The following is a 24,453-nucleotide window of genomic DNA, read 5'->3' on the forward strand; positions in this document are numbered from 1 at the left end:
TCTTCCTGCTACACACAGTCTCTTCTGTGGGGATGGTGTTGGGAGGGCCCCCCAGAGCAGTGGAGTTAGCACTCTACAGAGATGCCTAGGGCAGTTCACACCGCTCAGAGCTATTGCTGCAGGGTCTCTGCAAGCTTGACACATTGCTGTGCTCGTCACACTCAGTTCACGTTTTCAAGGTGTGTGGGTGTTTTAGTTTTTTTGGTTTTTTTTCAACAATAAGGGCTAAACATTTACTGCTTTTTAAAATGAAAGATAAGATTATGATGTAATCATGTGACTCCAGCCGCAGGTGCTCTAGGCCAATACAATCTATGTCTTAATCTGGCCCTACCAAAAATTAAATGGGTGAATCCACCAGGCTCTGAAGCTCTCTCCAACAGGGTCCGCCTTCCTAAGGGCCCAGTTCAAGAAAACTGGGCCCTTCCATATATAGGAAAACACTTGACCACGTGTTTTAGTTTAAGCAAGTGCTGAAGTGCTTTTTTGAATCCAGCCCCAGTAGGCAGAAAGGGAATTCTGGCCAGGAAGAGAGTAAACATTCCCACTCTTGCCATAAATGTTGAAGGATCCTGAATGATGCTTGGGACCTCAGACTTACATTTCGTTTGAGAGACTGCACCTGCAGCAGTACAGCACATCTAATCATCTCAGACTGGTTCAACACTGAGGTCATTGGGTTGGCCCTGACTTAGAAGAAATTGCAAACAGAATCACCCCACCACTACTTGGAGGCCTTCAATCCACATAATTGACAAAATTAACCTTTCTTGACTTATGACAGACTGTGGGGCAGAGGAGTGTTATGAGGTTTAGTTGATAGCTTCCAAAACATTCGACTGTCCTCTGATGAAAATCTATAAGTGAAAAGTTATTATAGTACTATAAATACTAGAAAAAAAAAAATCAATGGAGCTGCACCCACTTACCCCAGGCTGAATTTGTCTCTAGGAATTTTTTTTCCATAAGAAAGGTCACATTTGACACTACACTTAGGAAATAGAATTTATGGCTTTTTTACAAAATAAGACAAACACCCATATTTCTTTCTTCTTGTTCTTGTTTTTTGTTTGTTTTACAGTTGATTTGAAACAAGACTCATCATAGGAAAGGAAGCTATGGGGAGTGATTATACATCATCCTTAGGGTGTATGTCAAAGCATCTTTGATATTTACAATGAAAGAGTAGAACATAATTTAGACAAACGATATCTATTGTGAATGAGTCTTGTAATGCTTTATTGTCATTAGATATGAATAAGAGACAACAATCAGTTTGTGGATTTTCTTCATCAAGAGCTACAATACACAGGGAAGAAGAGTTACTAAAAAATCAGTATGCCTTACCAGAACTGCTGCTGATCTCCAAAGGTGCAGGAGAGGAATTTGCTACATACGGCTACCTATACTTTAAATATTTGTTATACAATGCTCCTCTTCTATGAAGCTGGGCACCAAGGATTTTGTAAGGTGGTTGTGTGTTATAATGAGAATTTATAATGGAATCCAATACAGTTAAGAGCCACAATTCAGTTATTTTACCCTGCGGTGAAGCCTTTAGAAAAGGAGCACTGTGAAGGGGTACTGCACCTGAATTTAATAAAGTAGGTTACTGTGAGTGAAGCTTGTTAGTACACACTGTCAGTGCACTTTGCTCTCATCAATCTAAACATAGTTAGGGAAGATGCATGTGGGAAAATATCACCACTACCCACATCTGCTTGCAAGTATTCTCCTCTAACCCGCACACCGCCACATTTTACTGTCACTCCTGGAATTACAGCCAGTTCAGATTATAAAATCTTAGAACAGCAACAGAAGAGAGAAGCAAGGCAACACTGCATTACTCCCTAGAGATAAGCCATGAAAAGTTCAGCTACATGAATATATTTGTAGCTGGTTGTCTTACTTTATCCACCAAATAATCAGAAACAAGATCTGTGTCGTGCCTGACTGACTAGTTACATATGTGCCCAGATGGGAGTACAGGAGGCAATAAACAACTCATAAATCAATATACAGGTCAAGAGTATCATTTACCAGCCAGTAACTTCCATGTTAATGCAAACAGAAGATACAATTAGCATGTGCAAATTGTAAAATTGAAAAAACAAATACAATCTCCCCTTGCCTCCCACCCAGAAAAGCCTTATTTTTAACTGAAACACCACTGTCTCCACGGATGGCTTTGTGTTCCTTGTATTTGTTGTTCTTTAGCCAAAATAATTATTAAATAATAAGAATAATAAATAATAAATTAAAATAGATGTGCCACAAAAACTGAAAGTTGTTTTGTTAATTCAAGAATAAGTTCTCCTAGAATTAAGATTTAAATGGTACTGTTGTTCTGGAAGCAAAATATAAAGAGTAGAAATATATAGGATTTAGATTAAATAATTATTTATTCCAAAATGTATTCTGCTTCAAGAATAGAGAGTATTTTTCATCATTTAAGCAAACAACAAGAAGTAATTACTGTTTTAAAAGCATCAAGTCAATCAGCACCTAAGTCTTTACTTACTGTCCATCTATAAACACAAAATCTAAGCAGACTAACACGGCTACCACTCTGAAACCTAATCAGAGAGTGGATTTCCAAATTACAACAGAAAAATAGCACAACGCTAAAAAATACTCAGTTACTTGTCACCAATCAATCAGAGTGAAGAATCTCAAAAAATACTTAGGGTTAAATTCTGCTCTCAATTATATGGGTGTAATATGGGCAGAACTCCACTGAGGTCAATAGAATTCATCTAGGATTTACAAAGGGGAAAATCTGTCCTTTCAGGATCCTAAGCATATAATCAAAGTTTAAGTATATATTCTAATATTCACACATTCAAACAGTCAGCTCTATGGATCCATAGTCTACTGAGGTCAATGGAGAATCTTTCCATTGACTTCAATGTGCTATGAATCAAGTCCTAAATGTGAGAAAGTATGTCTCAGCATTTCCCATGCAAGGCTCCATATATTAATGTTTTGGGAGGGTACCTTTGTAGTAGGGTTGGGATTGGATGGAGGGGGAGCTGCTCATCTCCATGTCTAATTTGGTGTTTCCCCAACTACTTGCCAATTTTCTTAGGCACTTACCCCTTCCACACCCAGGTTCTGAGTCACCAAAAGACCAGAGGATAAGGCACAAAACTAAAGCTTTTATGAAGGATGGCCTTCATGCTTTCTCTCATGCTGCCCCTCACTGGAAAAAATATCCTCTAAGCATCCACAAAACTATCTAATTATCTTCCTTCAAAGCCCTCCTTAAAACGCTCTTTTGCCAATTGACAATTAGGCTGCTGGTGCACTGAAACCTATCTTGCCATCGGATATTGTTTCATTATTTCCTCATAGTCCCCCATCAGACTCTCTGTGTCAATCTGTTTTCTTTTGTTTTATACTTATATTCTAAGCTTTTTAGGGCAGGGACTCTCTTTTTGTTCTGTGTATGTACAGCACCTAGCACAATGGGGTCCTGGTCCGTGACTAGGACTCCTAGGTACAACGGTAATACAAATAATTAATAATAAGTGGCTCCCTTTTTAATATACTATTCTCTTTTCCTTTTCAGGTCCTCCAGCAAGAACTCCTAATGATGCCAAAAAGCCTACCTTGTCTTGTACAGCAAGGAGACAGCCTCCATCTTGAAATGACCAGTGCAATAGGAGAAACCATCTCTTTACCCAAGAGTCACAAGTGTTACTCCCTCCCAGACTCTCCAAGCCTAGCAACTGGAGAGCAGAAACTGGAGCCCACATGATAACATGTTACATAAACTGTTAGGCCATTAGGCTGGCATCAGTCATCAAAGTTTAAACTCATCTCTTAGCTTTTAAAAACATGTTGTATGATTCTGGGACTTTGATTCATGCCACCAATCACAGTGTAGTTCACAAACTAAATAAAGTTCACGTGGAACGAATCTCTACCTCAATCTGTGTGGTGTTGTCATGTCCCTCGTCAAGTAGTAGGTCTGTGAAGCCCCCGGGCTCTGAGGAATCCTGCCCCATGCTGGCTCTGTTAGTATCGACTGATTTGAGAGACTCCGAGTGCCTTTTCCACCTGTGACTGTATAGGTGTGAATCCACTTGAACGTTTTCCTCCACTCGAGGGGCGCTCTGAACAACTTCATAAAACACACCTGTTTGAGAAAAGAAAAATAATAATAATGTAGGGGACAGATGATTATTTATCAATTGGGATCCAAGCAGCTATTACAGCCAATCACTTTGTTTTATTGATCATCAAAATAATAGTGCTAATAATTAAAAGGCCTGATTATTTCTTACAGAAGAGTCTTATAAAATCAAATAAAAGTTGATAATCTTTCTAGAGGTTCTTTAAACCATCCTGTTTAATTTAATACTATACTATATATCTGACATGAATTCTATAAAATGATTTGTAGAAATCTACAGAAAGAATATCGTTTTACCAAATGCAAGAGATTTGAGTGATTTTTGTAGACCCCTACTAAATTCTACAGAGCACTGTTTTCATTCCTGTCTATTTCATGGCTTAAGAAAAGCCTTTCCATGACAGAAAGATTGAAATTCTCTACGCTGACACCTCCATCTACCTAAGTACCATCTCTCCTCAAACCAAACCAAAAATCTGAAACAAACAAAACCAACCACCCAATAAAAACATACCCCAGGCAGAATTTTATTCCCAAAAGGGAAGAAGAACCAGACATTCATGTCCACTAAGGGCTTCACTATTGCTGTTGATTTTATGTGGAAGGCATTCAGATGCTATGGTGGCAATTTAAAAACCTTATGATCGATATTAAATACTGCAGACTTCCCCATAATATCTGTTTCAGCATAGAAAGCAAATATTGCTTGCTGTGATACTAGTGATATTAGTTAGTAGTGATAAATGCTAATGATGTGTGAAGTCTATCGAGACTGACGATGCCATTAGCACAAATATGTAGTCTCATGAGATGTGTTTTATCCCCGTCCTTTTGGAGTTTACAAGTAAACTTATTCTCTTGCTGTGAACAAAAACACCACCACCAAAAACCCTGGAGCAATTTCCACTTTGCTCAACCCAACAGACAATAAAAATGCATTTGTTAATTAATAACTGTCTTTAATTTATATAACAATACTTAGCATTTATATTTTGCTGTATGTCTTCAAAGGCCTGTCTGTTTTGATATTAAGTAATTAATCTTTACAAAACCAATATGAGGTAGATAAGTAACATTATCCCCATTTTCTGGATGGAAGAACTGGCAAAGAATCTTTATGATTTATTAAAATGTAACGTAACAATGCTATAAAATTACATGGTATTTTACAAACATCAATTAAGGCACAATCCATGCCCAAAGAGAAGTTGGACTAGAATTCTGATTCCCAATCGCATGCTTAATCCATTAGACATGGTTACTATCATATTAACACTACAAAGAAACAAAATATTTTCTCAATGCTGCAAAACCTCTCTTTTATGAATAAGGATGTCTCACCCACCCAAGTAAGGCCTTGCAGAACTGGACCCAACATTTGGATTGGTTAAATAGTAGTTGTATTTGCATGGCATTGCATAATTGACTGGGTGCAATGTGGGGTGTTTTTTTCATATTCCTCTGAAATATCTGATATGGTGGCAGGATTCATGAGGATCAGGAGGCAGGATATAGGAGTAGGAGAATCACAGTCCCAGACACATGGGTCATATTTTATCTCTACACTCCATCAGAAGCAACAGTTTCAGTACTCTGCATTGCCATGCAGGAGATCAGATTTGACCCTTATCCCCAGTATCGTCCCCTATGGAACATGCAGGTGGGAGTGCTGTGGGAGCAGTGTATCCAGCCTCCCAGGGAGACGAAAGGTCTCTGAATACTCAGTAGTGACCTTCCATCTAATTAAAGGGGCAGGATCCATAAGGGTCCTCAAGGGTAGAGGTACAGTAGCGATGAAGGTGGGGAAATAATTTTTGGATGCTGAAAAATAAGTTACTAGTCAAATAGTTTCTATCGCTCTTTTCCCTTGCAGCGTCTCTCTGAGTTAAGCAAAATGGCATTTCCAAAGCCCTAATAAGTAATAGGTAATCTTCCTGCTGACACTTTAGAGGAAGTGAACAGAAAACTAGCATTCAAAAGGTTAAATGAGCAATAAGGAATCCTGCATTCTGGCAGGTAAGGAAATTGGGGATCGGGATGGATCTACCAGCCATCACCCCTTGCAGAGCAGAGTCAGTTGCAATAGTGACAAATGCTATGACAGACTTCAGGCTGCTATATAGGCTATTTTGGGACACTAGCCAATAAGATGCTGAGCTCCTCCTCCAAGCTGTTTGATCACCCTCATCTCCCTGGAAATTAATGTGAGATGAAGGTGGTCAGTCCCTGAAAGAATCTGGCCTTTAATGGCCATTCTTAAAGCAGAATAAATAGTCTCAGGCCTTAGCCATCTCCAGAAACCAACTAATCCCATTGCTTTCTTTTAGTCACTGTGTTTTCTGAAAGGCCTAAAACACTCTTCAATAAACTGCTTCAGATTTCCTTGTTTTATCTAGCAATCAGCTGCCAGAGACATTGGGACCGCTCAGTAGCTGAACTGACCCGTTCGCTCAGAAAGCTTTATCAACTGCCAGTCACAAATCCATTCAAAGCTACCCTACCAGCTTCACCTAAGAGAAGCTCATCAGAATGTTAAGGGATAAGAGAGCCTCAGGTCACACAATGCTGACAAATATGACAAACTTAACAGATTCAATCAAAGATGTGTTTAGTGCCTGCAATACAAATCAGCGACAGTGTGATTGAAAACACCAAGTTACTATATTTGTAAGCATCCTTATTTGATAATAGATGCCTGGAGAGAAAAGCAGGGGTATGTACACACACACACACACACACACACACACACACACACTTACACTGTGTCAAAAATCACATTCAGTACAATTATATCAGGTTACTAATATAACAATTGAACTTGCATGGCCCGTTTTCATAGGCCAGATAATGCAGTGGGTAAAAGTACAGTTTCCTATTTGAAAGTCCAGGTTCAAACATAGGTTAGGCCTGGTTTTCACTCTTTTTGTACAGATTTAATTATTTTGGTTAGGGCTATGATTTTCTACTTAAATAGTAAAATCGGTGCTACTCCTAGCTCAGGGCTACACTACAGACTTCTGCCACTATAGCTGTGTCAGTCAGGGGTGTGAAGAGCTGTGATCCCTGACCAATGCAGTTATGCCAGTAGAAGCCCCTAGGGCAGACACGTTATAATGGTAAAGCTGCACTTTTACCGGTATAGCTTGTTTTGCTTGTGGGGGGCGGGTTTATTATATTGGTACTAGAAGTGCAATGCCAATATAGTATACTAATATTTTTATACCGGTAAAGCACTCCTAGTGTACATACAGCCCTAGTGTGGACACAGTTATTATGACACAAAGGTGCCTTCCACAGGTATAGCTTATTATTCTTCCCTTATTACCTGATACAGGAATGGGGCCTCTAGACTTAATACAAAACAATTAGTCAAAAGAAACATTCCAACAGAGAGGTTTACTCTTCCTTTGTTATAGATTTCATCTGTTTCAAACTGCTGTGAGTCTATTACATCCCCTTCTTCACCCACAAATTATTGGTCTTTGGTGGCATGAAGGAAGCTCTAAATACAACTGTATGATTCCTCTAAACTATTTCCCTGGATGAAAGAGTCCACCATAAGAAAGAGAAAGACTAAAATAAATTCAGACAAAGTTAAAGAGGAAGAGAAGTAGTTAATTGACCCCCATTAAATTAAGTACTCATTAAATAATCAATATTGTTGAAGAGGGCAGCTTCTCCCTCCTGTCACCACTTCCCTCTCCCTCTTTCCTAGCATACAGAGAGATCAGATTTGCATTTTAGGATCTAGGGATAGTAAACAGAATTACTGAATTAACTAATCTCAGCCTGAAGAGGGAAAATCAATATTTTCTTATTGTGCTGAATAGAGTTGTACTTTCCCCTAGATATTGTATTTCTAGCTGTCCATTATCTGGTCCACAGTGTACAACTGGTTTACATGAATGCTTGCATTCCACACAAAGAGATTTCATTTGCATTTCCCCAGTGGTACAATGAATTTTTCTGATACTGTTGATCCCCCAGACATACAAGAGTACAGTTTATGATGGATGCCATCTGCATATACAGGCAGAAGAAAGCATGTCAGTAATATTCTCAAAATAATTTTACATTTTGTCTCCCATCCCACAATTCAGTTTTACAGAGAATGACTACTGTTTTAACCTGTCTTTTCTTGTGAGTTATCAGAGCACAGCACAGAAAAGCAGAAAATTAACATGTTTTAGATCAAATGGATTTTGTATTATTAGTTGTAGTAATAATGGCAAAAAAGTTATGTTAATTTCTATCTTTTCAATCAAAACATTACTACCATGAAGTTAAACTTAAACCATGGATGTCATTCTATGTGTTTGCCTAAAAGCCTATCAGATTGAGGAGGAAAACCAAAACTGATCTGTTACAAAAACCAGAACTATCCATCTAATATTCTATTTATACACACTTCTCATTTTCTCAGTCTGGATCTGAGGTCTTTCCAGAGAATGCAAATACTAACTTTACCTTATTTAAACTCATTGTATATATATTGAGAAAGACTTTTTTCCAGTCAATTACTGGATTATAAAACGTTTGCCCAGATCAGACACTAACATTTAACAAAGCTCACTATAGTACGTTCACATCAGACTCATAACTTGAAAGGCAGCCTGCTAGTTTGGGGTTTTTTTCCCTTAAAGTGTCTCACAAAAGTACACAAAAAACAAGTGCCTCTCCAGGAAGGGGGTAAAACCTCTTCCTGAGGGTTCTTCACTCATCGTTACAGCACTTATGGGAGGTGGGGAAATCAACACTTCATTTTATTAGGCTGGCAGATGTGAGATGATATAAAACATCTAACATTATTAATTCTCAGTTTCATAGAGGCAATAAAACAAGGTGGGAAAGAATGAGACTGACAATCTTGCAGACCGAATATTAGGACCAGTTTCCATGAGGGGACACTGAAGAAAAGCAAACCAAAAGCAGCTATTTAGACAACTTCAATGTGCATATATTTGGAAACTCCCTTGCATTAGTGTGCAAGGAGAAGACCAAAAAGAATCTGTGATATTCCAAACTGTGCCAGTTTGGCTAGTTTCTGATCTTCCTAGCAGGTAATGGTAAAAGCATCCCTGGTGGAGAAGTTCAGTTTTAGTTTGAGGGAAAGCCAAAGGCTAAAAGAGATGCAAGTATACTGCTTAACTGGTGGATTAGCTAACCATAGTGTTAGAACACCGACTTCTTTGTAACATGCAGAGGCTAAGCGTGTTAATTCCACTGCCACTGGTCTGGCCAAGATACTTTTGTTTTCAATATGCCTGTCAGGCTCAGTAATATTGGAGTTTGGAGGGTAATTGGTTTCATGGGCAGCCTTGTCAGACTGCAACTGTGAGCCCTCCAACTCCCTGACTCAATGTCATACCCACACTGACAGCACGAGCCAAGAAATACAGAAGAGAAAAGAAAAGTGAGTTAAAATGACAATTTAAATGGAAAAGAAACACAATCCAGGATTTAAATCCAAACAACTCTGCACTGTGCCTTTTCTTAATAATAATAGTTCCCAGATTGTCCTTACTACCGCATAAATTAGGGATCAAGGGTGGTATAACTTGGTGTAACAAAAAAATCCATATTATCCAAACCACAGGTGTCCCACACTACCCCTGACATGGGAGAACATCTCTGATCATCTTGTTAGCAAATTAGTGCCTAAATATGGACAAACTCCTGAGGTCCTAACTCAGTGTTTACTCAGTCCTTACTGAGTCAATAAGAGTTTGCCAAAGAAAGAACTAAATAAATCCAGTGCTAATACTACTATTTAGAATGTACACAACCGCGGACCCTCCTGCCTGGCCCCTGAGCTCCTGCCCGGGGAGGCAAGCGCCTGGCCCCTCCTCTGCTGTTACCCCTCCCCTGCAGCCTCAGTGCACTGAGCCGCCGGTGCACTGCTCTGGGCGGCTGGGCTGTGCAGCTGCAGAGCCCGTCCTGAACCGGTGCTCTGTATTGTGCTGTGGCGTAGCTGGCTCCAGCCGGGTGGCGCAGCTGTAGCGCCGCCAGCCACCGGTGCTCGAGGCAGCGAGCAGGTGGGGTTGGAAAGAGGGCAGGGGAGTTCAGGGTGGTAGTCAGGGGGCAGGGGTGTGGATAGCAGTCGGGGCAGTCAGAGGGCAGGGAATAGGGGGGTTGAATGGGTGCAGGGGTTCCAGGGGGCAGTAAGGAAGGAGAGGGGGGGGGTGGATGGGGCAGCAGGGGGCAGTCAGGGGCAGGGGTTCTGGGAACAGTCAGGGAGAAGTGGTGGTTAGACGGGGCACGGGTCCCGGGGGGGGGGGGCGGCCAGGAATGAGAGGAGGGGTTGGATGGGGCAGTCGGGGGAATCAGGGGCTGGGGTTTTGGGGGGCGGTAGTAGATGGGGCAGGGGTTCCAGGGGGCCCTCAGAGGGCGAGAAGCGGGGTGGGGTGGGGACCGGGCCACGCTTAGCTGTTCGGGGACCCTCCATACAATTTTTGAAACCCGATATGGCCCTTAGGCCAAAAAGTTTGCCTGCCCCTGCCTTGTAGCATTTAAATCTGAAGATCAAAACTTCTACTCAAAATGTGGGTTTGCAAAGGAGGCTGTTCAACGTCCAGACAAATTGTGTTTATTGTTTCTTCCTTATCCACTGTTTTGTTAACATTCTCTAACTATCCTATTAGCCTGGAGAGACATGATTTTCCATTACAAAACCCATAATAACACTGGGGAGTGGGCAGGGGGTGCAGCAGGCCACAGGGCCTGCCCTCACACAACAGCTACTGGTAACACAGAACAGGAGGTGCGGTAATGGGTGGGACACTGAGAGCAACTCTCTTGGCTCAGTAAGTGTTTGGATTTTGGATACTTTATAAAAATTCTAAGTAGTTTAAGGTTTTCTATCACTACTTATTTTTTCATAATTTTTGCAGTATCAGGAAGGATTTGTAATATGCAAGTGTCAGTGCTGATCCGCTGGTCGCTGAAGAACCCACAATGCATCAAAAAGCACCCAGATGAAACTTCAGCAGTAGAGGGTTTAGCAGGCCCAAGATTACTTATTGATTTAGGGGGAAAATGTCAAATGTTGGCAACTATCTTTTAGATCTCCTGGGCTGTATTTGAAGCTGCAAATTATGGAAAACAGATTCTGCATACCAATACATATTCCCTGAGTAATCCACTCTCCAATTTAAGATACTTAAAAATATTCCTTTGATTTTTTTTCCTCCTTCACTCCTAAGTCATCCAAGATGAAAACAGCTGTTATTCAGGGCTATTTTACGGATGGGTAGCATTGGCGCCCTCTTGAACAATGTGATTATATAAACCAGTGTTTCTCACACTTCATTGCACTGTGACCCCCATCTGACAACAAAAATTACTACACAGCCCCAGGAAGGAGGACCGAAGACCGAGCCCCGGGCAGAGGGGCCACAGCTGAAGCCTGAACCCTGCCTCCCGGAGGGTGGGGGGAGCAAAGCCGAAGCTCAAGGGCTTCAACCCTGGGGCGGGTGGGAGCTGTAACCTGAGCCCCGCCACCCAAAACTATATCCCTCAGGCTTCGGCTTCAGCCCTGGGCGGTGGGGCTCGGACTTTTGGCTTCAGCCCCAGGTCCCAGCAAGTCTAATGCCAGCCCTGACGACCCCATTAAAACAGGGTCATGACACACTTTGGGGTCCCGACCCACAGTTTGAGAACCACTGCTATAAACTGATCAGATGATTTGGTGTCAGCTTTTTGCTGACAACTAGACTGCAAAAAAAATGTAGTTTATAGACCACCTTAATCAATCTACTTTAGATATTTATACCTTTAGCTTCACTTAACCTTGGAAATTTGCCACAGAGGTACTTGAAAGCTGCTTGTGTTTTGTCAATGGCCTTGACAAAGTTCTTCATCAGACCCAGCTTGATGTGTAAGGGTGGGAACAAAATCTTCCTTCATTCAACAAGTGGTGGATGCTGAACACTTTTCCTCACAGGCTCCAATGACTGTCGGAGTGGCCAGTCTTTCTTGATGTAGTGGGAATCTCTTGCACGACTATCCCATTCGCAGAGAAAACAGCAGTACTTTGTGTATTCAGTCTGCAGACCAAGCAAGAGAGCAACAACCTTCAAATCGCCACAAAGCTGCCACTGATGTTGGTCATAGTTTATGCACCTCAAAAGTTGTTTCATGTTGTCATAGGTTTCCTTCATATGGACTGCATGACCAACTGGAATTGATGGCAAAACATTGCCATTATGCAGTAAAACAGCTTTAAGACTCATCTTCGATGAATCAATGAACAGTCTCCACTCATCTGGATCGTGAACGATGTTGAGGGCTGCCATCACACCATCAATGTTGTTGCAGGCTACAAGATCACCTTCCATGAAGAAGAATGGGACAAGATCCTTTTGATGGTCACGGAACATGGAAACTCTAACATCACCTGCCAGGAGATTCCACTGCTGTAGTCTGGAGCCCAACAGCTCTGCCTTACTCTTGGGTAGTTCCAAATCCCTGACAAGGTCATTCAGTTCACCTTGTGTTATAAGGTGTGGTTCAGAGGAGCAGGATGGGAGAAAATGTGGGTCTTGTGACATTGATGGTTCAGGACCAGAAGTTTCATCCTCTTCCTCGTCTGACTCAAGTGAGAATGATTCTGGTGCATCAGGAACCGGCAGTCCTTCTCCGTGGGGTACGGGGCATATAGCTGATGGAATGTTTGGATAATGCACAGTCCACTTTTTCTTCTTTGACACATCTTTCCCAACTGGAGGCACCATGCAGAAGTAACAATTGCTGGTATGATCTGTTGGCTCTCGCCAAATCATTGGCACTGCAAAAGGCATAGATTTCCTTTTCCTGTTCAACCACTGGCGAAGATTTGTTGCATAAGTGTTGCAGTATATGTGTGGGGCCCTCCTCTTGTCCTGATCTCCAATTTTGCAGCCAAAATAAAGGTGATAGGCTTTCTTAACCATAGTGGTTATACTGCGCTTTTGTGATGCAAAAGTCACTTCGCCACAAACATAGCAGAAGTTATCTGCACTGTTCACACAAGTACGAGGCATCTCTGCTCACTTTGGCTAAACAGAAATGTGTCCCTTTGCAAAATCAAACACTGACAAATAAGAGAGAACGACACTGTATGATTTCTAGAGCTGATATAGGGCAATCTGTTCAGCAGAGTGATGGAAGCTTGGTTATGATTACATCATCCATGACTTCTAGGAATAACATGATGCAATTCATATCATGTATGACGCAATACCACCTTCAGATTGCATCATTCATTGTTTTGCCTAAAAAGCAAGTATTGTCCAAACCCAGTCATAGATTTATTCATAGATCCAGTCAAAGATGTATTTTAGTCATTTCTGGTTGAAATTGAGATCCCTTCCCTTTATAACTCACTTATCCTCCGCCATTCCCAAGTCAAGGGTCCTATATAGTGACCCAATAGCATATCTTGAAAACTAGAGCCAATCAACAATTTTAAGCATCATTTTCGTTCTCAGTGACCCAGAATTAGTAAAGTTTGACTACATTTATTTCAGAAGCATTTTGGATGTAGAGCAGTGTAATAGTTACAATCATCCAGAGGGGCCTACACACTAGAGTTCCTCCTTCCCTCTCTCTTCCATCTTAATCATAGATCTGATTAGCGTTATGGGGCATCTATGTCACAAAGAGGTTTGCACTGTATTTTATCTTGAAGGCTTACATCCTAGGAAAATTTAAAATTGTCAGGTACTGAACTGGCCCAGCTGAGACTGTTCAGTAAGACAACACCTTTACAAACTACCTGTCGTCTGATCCTGCAGAATGTGAGGCCATGGTTTCACAAGAAAATTGCACTGGTTTAAATAAAGCTGCAATTTTAAACTGATTTAATTAGTTAGTCAGTGCAAACCCTTTGTGGGCTCCCTCAGATTGTAGTTTAAGGGTGGTTTATTTCAGTTTAGTTTAAGTCAGTTAGGGATCAGGTTAAGCTTAGACTGAAACAGGCCACTTTTGAATCAAAATAAGAGTGTCCACACAAGGGCTGGCATCAGTTTAACTAAACTGGTGTAAAACTGCACCTTCAGTTAAACTGGCTGACCTTGGAAAGGTAACTTCACCTCTCTGTGCCTCAGTTTTCCCATCTGTAAAATGGGGATAATGATCCTGACCTCTTTTATGAAGCACTTTGAGAGATAATCATGAAAAGCACAAGATGAGAGCTACGTTTTTACTGAACTACAGGGGTGAAAGTAAGGCGGTATGGGCCTGTATAGTGTACCAGTAAAAAGTGACCGCCTGTACCAGCCCGTACCGCTGACTTTAAAGCAGGGCCATCGACAGGGGGGCACAAAAAGGGGCAGAGACAGCGCTTTAATGTCCCTACCCCTTTCCCCTTCCCCCTTCGGGCCACCAATGGGGGGCGGAACAAAAGGAGCAGCTATCCCAGGGCCAATGATTTAAAATCGCCACTGGAGCCCCAGGCAGCACGGGCAGGCTGGCTGGGGGGAGCTGACTCCCCTCTCCCCCTGTACCAGTAAGAGAAATTTTACTTTAACCCCTGCTGAAGCACCACTGTCATTTCTTCCAATCTGACTCTTGTCTATTGTGCAGAATCAAACTGCTTTCAGTCTTGTTGAGTGAGGATAATTATGGGACATTTCTTTGTTGAATTACAAAAGGTCCAAAAATCCCTGGTCCTTACTCAGTCATAACTCCAATTTTAACTTCGTTAGGAGTTTTGCCTGAATAAAAATATCATGATTATGCTTGTTCTCTATACATGCTGGCACACAAATGAGATGAAATAAGAATTGAGACTGTTCTGAAATACTGGCACAAAATCTAAATTGCTGGAGCCACTTGATGTGGGGCCAAAAAGATCATACAAATGAGTATCAAGAAGTAGTGTCAATTGCTATACATTTAGCATCAGAAAAAAGCAGGGCTTCAAATCTAAAGACCATCGAGAAGCAGAGAAATAAGTTTTAAGAACTATACCAGTTAGAGATACGAATGATAAGACACATTTTGCCAACAGAAGTAACGTACTTAACAACTTGCAGTAACATGGAAGAGTCAGAAGAGAAAATAAAATATCAATTCTGAGAGATGTCAAAACAATGAAATTCTTTGGGAAATGCTTAATTTAAATGCAGAGTAAAGAGGGTATAAAGTACTTCGTTCCCCCAAAGGTGCTTGTACAGAAGTATGTTCTGTGTTGGCATGCAGTCAATCAATTGTGTTATTATCAACATGCAGGAAGAGCACACTCACTATAACATTGAAGAACTCTATACATTTCTAACTGAACTACAGGGCTGTGATTCTCTAATTCCTGCAATGCAATTTCATTTTTAAAAAGTTATAAAAGTTTAAGTTTAAACAATTTTTTGTTTGAAATTATTTATCCACATTAATTCTGCTTTAATAAAACCAGAGAACACGCCACCATTTCCCATCAGTTATTAATGCATGCAGACTACTTGGAGGAGATTAGTTCTTTACACCATTTAACTCATCTTTAATTCAGATTTGCATGTTCTTGGAAAAGTTTGGGTAAGTGGGTTTTTATTGTATTATTTTCACTACTACCTTAACATTTCTATGATAAAAACTACAGCTCTGCAATACTACCCCCAAAATGGGTTTGCTAGTGTCCCTGGTGCATCCTCTGTGTGTTTTTCTAAACAGGAGTCAAAGCTTTGTTCGTGTTCCACTTGCAAAGTGCGTAATATTTTGGTAGGAGGCAAGGCAGCAAAAATGACCTCATTATACACTTAAGAAGGGAACAGATTTACTAATGTATCTGGTGTTTGGTGTACTGGCATTTTTCTAAACAGGAGATCACGTATTATGCAATATCTGATGTTCCATGTTCTACTCGTGTAAAGTGCATAGTCAATAATTTTGCTTTTGATTCACAACACAAATGCCAACAGCACACAGTACATTTATATAGAACAGCAAAGTGCTTAAACGTTTCTGGGGCTTTATTTTGTTAATGGAGCTGGATTTGGATTAACTGAATATGTAAACTCAGTGAATCAAACAGATTTGAACAACCCCCCAGTACACAGACACAACAAAATGAATGGCAAAACAAGGATGCCTTCACAAATTGACTAGTTTTTCTCTTCAGCAGTCAGCATGATGCATACTACTACCCTGCCTATAAATAATTCTCCAAGGTTGTGGGGTTTTTGTTTCTGTTTTTGTTTTTTGTGGGAAGAAGGGAGGTTGTTTCTTTTTTCTTGGTTAGATGGCAAAAATCAAAGGAGAAAATAGAAAGAAAAATGAACAGTGGCTGTTTGGTGATAAGGGACAATATAGTGGGGATTTTTTTATTTAAGTTATTAGACATGGTAGCACTTCTTGAGCCTTATTAATCACAGGCAAGAAAGGATTACTCAGTGTGCATAATAATCTGGGAATAAAATGTTAGTTGGGAAGACGTCTGCTTTATTAGGAGGGGACTGATAGCCTATTTTTTCCTCATTCTTGCCCCCAATTTTTTTTTTTGCTAGCAAGCACATACTAATGCTCTCTCAAAACACATCACTTTCCCTTCCAACCCAAGCACAATCCCAATAGTTTGCTTCCTTTCTCCATGTCCTCTATCCTCAATGAAGATAAAGCATCAGCCACTTATATGAAAGACAGTTTTTATAACAGCCTTACATTTCTATGTTAATGTAACATTGTTGCCAAGGCTTTAGTCATCAGACTGGCTGACAGCCCATCCTGAGCCACAGAAGCCATAGTAAGTTTTGGAAGCAAACTCTTTACATTTTGTGGTGTGCAACTGATTCAATAATAATTTGAGGGCTTTGGAAGTACACTAGCACTCACATACTTTACCTAGTTCCTGAAGGGAATGTGACATTACAAATAATATTTAAAAAATAATCTCTACATATTGTTCATAACATAGACAATCTTTTTTGTTTTGTTTCTCATTCTTGGGTGAAATTCACACCTGTGCAGAGGGTTAGCATGGGCACAATGTCTGCTTATGGCTCACTTAAACCATGCCATTGCCAGGGCCGGCTCCAGGCACCAGCCAACCAAGCACGTGCTTCGGGCAGAACCTGGTAAGGGGCGGCCAATCGGCAGCGGTGCTCCACGGGGGTGTGTGTGGGGGCGCAGCGGGGCGCTCCGCAGGGGTGTGTGTGTGTTCGGCACCGCGGCTCAGCAGTGCGGATGTTTGGCGGTGCGGCGCTCGGCGGGAGGTGTGTGTGGTGGCGGGGGGTTCGGCAGCGCAGTGCTCCGCGGGCGGGTTCGGCAGCGGGGTTCGGCGGTGGGGGTGTTTGGTGGCGCGGCGCTTGGCAGGAGGGGTGTGTGGCGGCGGGGGGTTCGGCAGCGCGGTGCTCCGCGGGCGGGTTCGACAGCGAGGTTCGGCGGTGGGGGTGTTTGGTGGCGCGGCGCTCGGCAGGAGGGGTGTGTGGCGGCGGGAGGGTTCGGCAGCGCAGCGCTCGGCGTGGGGGTTGGCAGCACGGCGCGGCGCTCTGCGGGAGAGGGAGGGGAATTTCGGCGGCACTCCGCGGGGGGCAGGGTGTTCGGCTGCGCGGTACTCCGTGGGGGGCTGGGAGGGCTCGGCAGGGGGGTCCGCAGCGCGGCGCTCTGTGTGGGGCGGTGTTTGGCAGTGCTCCGCGAGGAGCTGGGGGGTTCGGCCTGGGGGGGTTTGGCGGCACAGCGCTCCGTGGGGGGCTGGGGGGGGGGTTCGGTGGAGCAGCGCTGAGGGGGTGTGTTATGGCGGCGCTATGGAGGGCAGCGCTTTTTTTTTGCTTGGGGCGGCAGAAAAGTTAGAGCCGGCCCTGGCCATTGCACCACCTAGATCATACTTAAATCATGAGCAATCCAACTTTATGAGTTTGAGTGGTTCATAGGACTTTTGCTGGCCCCTCTGCACGGGTCTGAATTTTTCTGTTTAGCATAACATCTTGGAAACTAGCCTGCTTCAGTGCTTCCTTACTGAATGCTGGTTTTCTTCCTTTATGTATTCACATGATTTATGTTAACAGAGACAGACAAGTGCTGGTCAGGGTCACTTTTTTAAGAGACAAGTTTAAGCAATTGAACAGATTTAAGGAGGAAAAAAGTCTGTCAAAGGTTGGGTTTAATCAATCTGGCCAATAGATATATCCCTTTGTTGAAAAAATAAACTTCTTATGCTGACAACTCTTTTACATTTTAATTTTCTGATTTCTTTTTATCCGTATGTCAGTTTCTCAGAGGCTCTTCTGTTTGGGTACAGCCTTTGGCTGGAGGCGAGCTGCAAAACCACTGACCACTTCCAAAAAACAGTCTCTCTCAAATGACAGTTGTTTAACCAAACAGTGTATGTACTACTCACGGCCACTCTTATTACCTTTCCACTAAGTGGCAACCATAGGCTCACCACTTCCTCCCAGCCCCAAAATTAACATCAATGTGCAAACACCATTTTCACAGTTCCAGTCCTAACTATACTGAAGCTGCAGACTCTTATGAGCTTCCTGCTTATACCCTGGTATAATGATCTACCAAAGTGATTTCTAAAGATCGGTCAAGTAACTTTTATTTCTGAAAGTTGAATGAACTTTGAAAGCGTATATAATTTGTTATCTAATCTGGGGGGCAGGGAGGGAAGTTTCCACACGTGCAGGTGCACACACATTATATTATCTTCTCATATAAATGTTCATTAACTGACAGGAAAAAACAACTTGTCGTATTATAACCAACAGGTTTGCTAAAATGAACAGTATGAGAGTAACGCTGTAATGACCCAGAATTGCTTTCTGTGAGAGGAATGAGGGTAGATATTTGTGGTACATTCATTCATACTGCCTCTCCCTAGGAAATCCTGAGCTTACCAACAGATTGTTCTGCAGCTTAACTTCTAAACACCACTGATTTAACAAATACCAGCTCAAATATTTTTTATTATAAACACCAAGAGTTTTAACATTCCAGACTGGAGTCTTTGAAGATGATGGTAAATCTGTTCATTCCTCCCTCAGTTTCAAATAAGATTTCTTTTGGGGGTGGAAGGAAAGACTGTTCATTCCCTTAAAGGCAACCCATGCTAGAATCAGAACCAAGCTATCTACAGCCACTCAGGCTTGGTCTATGCTTGAAATTTATTCCATTACAACTGTGTTGGTCAGGAGTATGAAAAAAAACACACCTCTGACTGACATAACTATGCCAACAAAACTCCCAGCATAGAAGACACAACTATGCCAACAGAAGAGTGTTTCCATCAGCATAGTTAATGTGCATAGAGTGTAAAATATAGTTTAGACATGCATAGAACACTATAGATTTTAAAAAAAAACAACAACCCTGCAGTTACATGGATAAAGGCTACACTATATCAATGGAAAATTCCACAAATCACTTGATCCAGTGGAAAAATAGCAGTGAAGAACTGAGACGAAAGCCCCATTGAAAAATAAATGGATTTCAAACATTTAGGTCAAAAGATATGCCATCCTTTTAATGCATATAACAATGCCTGCTCTGATTTCAAGAAAGGGAGCTAGTAAATCCAATGGATATAACTACAAATATTGTTCATAACCACTAGCCATAGAGTGAATTCATAAAATCATAGGGTTAGAAGTGATCACCAGGGTCATCTAGTCTAACCCCCCTGCCATTCACGTTGGATCCCATAGAAAGGACTTTGAAAAACCTGGAGAAAATACAGTTCTAATATTCTGCCATTGCAAGACAAACTGTATCAAAGAGATGGTCATGGTTTATTCTCACACAGTGGTTTCCAAACCACACTGTGTGGATTATTACTAATCTGAGGAGCACTTGGTGGTGGTCTGCAGACTGTTGGCTGGTCACATAGTGCTGGCTGCTCTCCTTGTATCCAGCAGCTAATGTGCACTAAGAAAAGCTAAAAGTACATTACATATTTTCCTAATATTACTGTTCCATGAACACAATTGCTGTAGTTGCCAGCAGGAGTATAGGCAATCTGTGCATTTGCATAATGGGATGAGAGGTGAGCCCATGAGATAGTGTCTCTGTTAAAGTTGGGGGGAAAGTTTGGGAATTCTTGCTCTAGCAAACTTTTTGGCCAACATTTTCAAAAGTGACTAAGGAGTTTTAGCTGCCCAACTTGAGACATCAGAAAAGGATCTTCACAAGATGGGTGCTCAGCACTTTCTGAAAATCAAGCCACGCAAAGGTTTCTTAAGATGAGCACCCAAAATCACTAAACAGTTTTGAAGGTCTTAGGGTCAGGCTTCAGCTTCAGCCCTGGGTGGTAGGGCTTGGGGCCCCAGGCTGAAGTCTGAAGTGCTGGGGCTTTGGCTTTCTGCCCTGAGCCCTAGTGACTAACACCATGCTTGGTGGACCCCCTGAAACCTGCTCACGGCTGACACCCCTCCACTCCCAGGGCACTGGACCCTAGTTGAGAACCACTGTTTTAGTCTATGAAAGTTACTTTAAGATACCTTTCAAAGGGTTCCAAGCTTCAATCTGGCTTCCAAGCTAACACACTATTCCCTAAAAAAAAGAAAAAACTATAAAAAAGGACAAAGGTCAGGAAGATAGCATCTCCCTGTTAACATACTTTAGTAATGAACACTTTCTATGCAAACCACTGATTTGGTTTTGTGGGATTTAATTTCAGCTAAGGAAAACCAAGTGCAGATGTGTGTGTTTGGTTTTTTATTTTTTTAATTTTTTTTTAAAGGGCAACGGTGGTGTTGTGGTGATGGGAAGAAGCAGAGTAACAACTTTTAAAGAAACCACTTCCCACCAGTAGTATCAGCCACCATGCTACTGCAATGGTTGTGAAATGTGTTATTCAACCAAAATAAAAATCTGTTACATCAGTACCTGTATTAACAAAGTAGAAGAAAATCAAGCAGTGTAACAGGTGATCAGTTACTTCTATATAGTGTACTGTAATTCTAAATAAATACAGCTGCCGGCTCCTTTAGATATTGAAAATGTAATCAGCAATGAAACTAATTTGTGTTCCATGAAGGCTCTTACAGTAACTGATTACTTACAGATGCCAAGTCTCCAAGTGAAATTTTTGCCACCTGTTTTCAATTTGAGGACTGGCAGTCTTGCACTTCCAAGATTACTGGCCTATCGTCAGGCTATGCCATCTGTTGCTGTATTTTCCATGATCAAAAGTTTTCACAAGACATCCAGCAAAACACCAGAATGAATGAGATTTCCTTCTCAACATACAGACACACATAAAAAGGACACCCTAGAAAAACTCTTCTCCATAGCAAAGAATAGTTGTAGATGAAAATGACCAAACTCTGAATAAGGCCTATTTACATATCAAATTAACCAGTGTTCATGATTTCTTATCTAAATATTGATGTTAACAAGCCAGTTACTTTTACTGGATTTAGACACAAATTATCCATTATCTAGTTTAACTACTGTAATTTCTGTATTCACATAACCAGAGTACTTCAGTGCAGCATATTCAGTTCATGCAAACAGTACTGTCACATGAAAATTTGTATGCGAGTATGTATAATAGTCTAGTAAATCCATCTGAAAAAGGGTAATAAAACAAGTCAGAAAATAAACAGATTATGGTGGTGATGAGGCAAACGAATATAGATCAAAGCTTGGCCCATTTTTTCCACCAACCTACAAAATATATGTGGCTAAAATGTTTTCTGCAATCCTCTTCTACGTTCAGTGTGAAACTTACTAAGTTTGGTTTTATTCCAAAACATACCACCAATTTTATCTGAACCACTACAGAGCACATTTCTCAAATTATCAAATCAATTCAGACTTTTATTTTTGTGGTAGCCATTATTATACGGTATCCATCAAACTAAGTAGCCGGCTATGGAAAATATCAGGTTAATTATCAAGTCCATAGAGCAAGGTATTATCCATTAGGGGCATATTGTATAGTAAACGGATATCACATTTGGTCCTTAATTTATACATACTAACGGAAAGAACTGTTTTCACTACATAAAACACAGCTGATATACAGTTCTGCCCTCCATGGCCCATGCACTTACGTGCTGTCTTTTGAATTACAGTCCATTTAGATCGTGAGACTTTTGAGGCAGGGACTGACTACTACTCAGTGCCTGGCACAATGGGGCCCCACTCCTTGTTGGCCTTAGGCGATTTTCATAAAATCCAGATTGTTTCATTTACTGAAAAAAGTAATTACAACTATAATCCTATTTTTGAATAATGGTAGCAAAGTGCCTTATATACCCTAAAGAAAGGGTAAAAGGGAGAGAAAGGAAGATCTCTTGGTAAAACTATAAGGCACTCTTCAAATGTTATTCCATCACTTAAACAAAAAATAAATCTGATTTTACAGTCTATACCCCCATCCCATGCTTTCACATGCCACTACCCACAGTTAAGGAGACACCACTAGTCTTCCCAACTCACCACCCACTGGATTAGCAATTATTCCATTGCAAACAGCAATCCTAACATTATGGGTCACTTGAAATTCTTCTCTCCTCTCCAAAGGAAACCACCGTGATGACCAAACTCTGACTTCCAACGCATTATAGAAGCAGGAGACAAAAAGGGAATTCTCCAATCAGTCATAGTTCTCCTGAGAGCTCTTCAGGCTGCTGTTATGGCTCTCATAATAATGCTGATAGACACAGAATCCTTGTTTCCCCATAACGATCCGGTTTCCCTTCTGTCATATTTATATCATCTCCGCTATAGTTCAGTCTCTATATGAAAGATGTTCTGGCATCGGTGTGAAACCATCAGACCGCTGTCTTCTTACAGCACGCTGTCAAGCTGAAAGTTAGACAGGATAGTGGCTCATTCACTGGGGCTGATCCTGACCCCAGTAACACTGGGGTAAAACTAGAATATTTCTATTGACTTTAATGGAGTTTTTCCAGTTGTACACCAGTGTATTTGAGGTCAGAATCTGAATCAAAATGCTCATTAAGAGCTGCAAGTGTCATGAAAAAAAGATAATGGAAGACACCCACATCCATTGAGGGATGAATGAATATATACCCTTAGGAAGTGGAGCTAAGAGGCAGATGCTATAAGCCTTGGTAACTCTGTGAATATCATACAGAAGGGAGAAATTTTCCCTTACTGTAATATACAGCACTGAGTTCATATAAACACCAACTAGCACACCTTAGGCATTATATCAACATATATATGAAATATAACAGTAGCAGCAGCTTGTTTTTAACCAGAAAGATCAGAAGAACAGCAGCTGTTTATTGCTTCAGTACAGCAATTACAACGTTAGCCAATGTTTCCAGTAAAGTATGCTTCCACTCATGCCATTTCTAATAATCTCATAATGATGACATTATTTTTCCTTCGTTTGTTCTTCGGAGAGTGAGCTGTCCAAAATACCACAAGGGTTACTCTCAGTGAAAGGCGAAAAGATCACATGCTCTGCTTTTCAGATTCACTTAGCTACAATTAATATACCCAGTTTTCCAAAAAGATACTCCATTTCCCAGTCAGCAGTGTAATTTTGATCTGGAACAAAAATAAGGACATTTCTGAAGACTAAACATTTTAACTAGAAACAGTGGACCTGGCAGAAAAAAATCCTCCCCTTCAGTTTGTTTCTTTGGTGACTTGGCTAACAAAAAAAAAAAAAAAAAAAAAAAAACCCCAACAAGAAACAAAAACCCCTGATTTGCTGATAACTAAGCTGTATACTAAAGAAAGACATCTGCAAAGATTTAGGGCCTGATCCAACATTTAGACTCCACTGATTTCAATGGGATTTGGATCAGGCCTTTAATAAGTAATATCTTAGTCCTAAATTGAGGTCTGCTAATGTGGCCCCCCTATGTCCTTACAGCCCCATCACTTTTTAAGTATTCATACATTCCAAAGCCAGAAGGGACTGGTGTGGTCACCTAATAAGCCCTGCTTTATAAAACAGGCATATATTTTAGAAAAAACATGTAATCTTGATTTTAAAATTGCCAACAATAGAAAATCCACCACAACCCTTGGTAAATTGTTCCAATGGTTAATAACTCTCACATTTAAAAATTACACTTTATTTCCAAGTCTGAATTTCTCTAGCTTCAACTTCCAGCCATTGGATCATGACGTTCTCTGCTATCCTGAAGAATCCATTATCAAATATTTGTTCTCCATGTAGGGACTTACAGCTTAGCTCTCAACCTTCTCTTTGTTAAACTAAATAGACTGAGCTCCCTGAGTCCATCACTAGAAGACATGTTTAATCCTTTAATCATTCTCAAGGCTCTTCTCTGAATCCCCTCTAATTTTCCAGCATCCTTTTTGAGATGGAATCCTTCTTTTAATGTGATTCTGCAAAGGAGCAGGGATATACACTGGTGAATCACAATGCAGGACCAGGGTTCTCATTATTAGGC

The 24,453-nt window shown here is 41.1% G+C and overlaps 1 protein-coding gene across 1 annotated transcript in view; it reads right to left on the reverse strand.

The window, feature by feature from the left end:
• PLXDC2 (plexin domain containing 2) overlaps positions 1–24,453 on the reverse strand; it is a 366,040-nt gene that overhangs the window by 211,114 nt on the left and 130,473 nt on the right. The window contains exon 2 of the mRNA XM_034760317.1: positions 3,930–4,141. Coding sequence (XP_034616208.1) covers positions 3,930–4,141 — 212 coding nt within the window. The remainder of the gene's footprint in view (positions 1–3,929; positions 4,142–24,453) is intronic.

The sequence above is a fragment of the Trachemys scripta genome, chromosome 2 (assembly GCF_013100865.1).
Source record: "Trachemys scripta elegans isolate TJP31775 chromosome 2, CAS_Tse_1.0, whole genome shotgun sequence".
NCBI classification, from domain to species: domain Eukaryota; kingdom Metazoa; phylum Chordata; order Testudines; family Emydidae; genus Trachemys; species Trachemys scripta.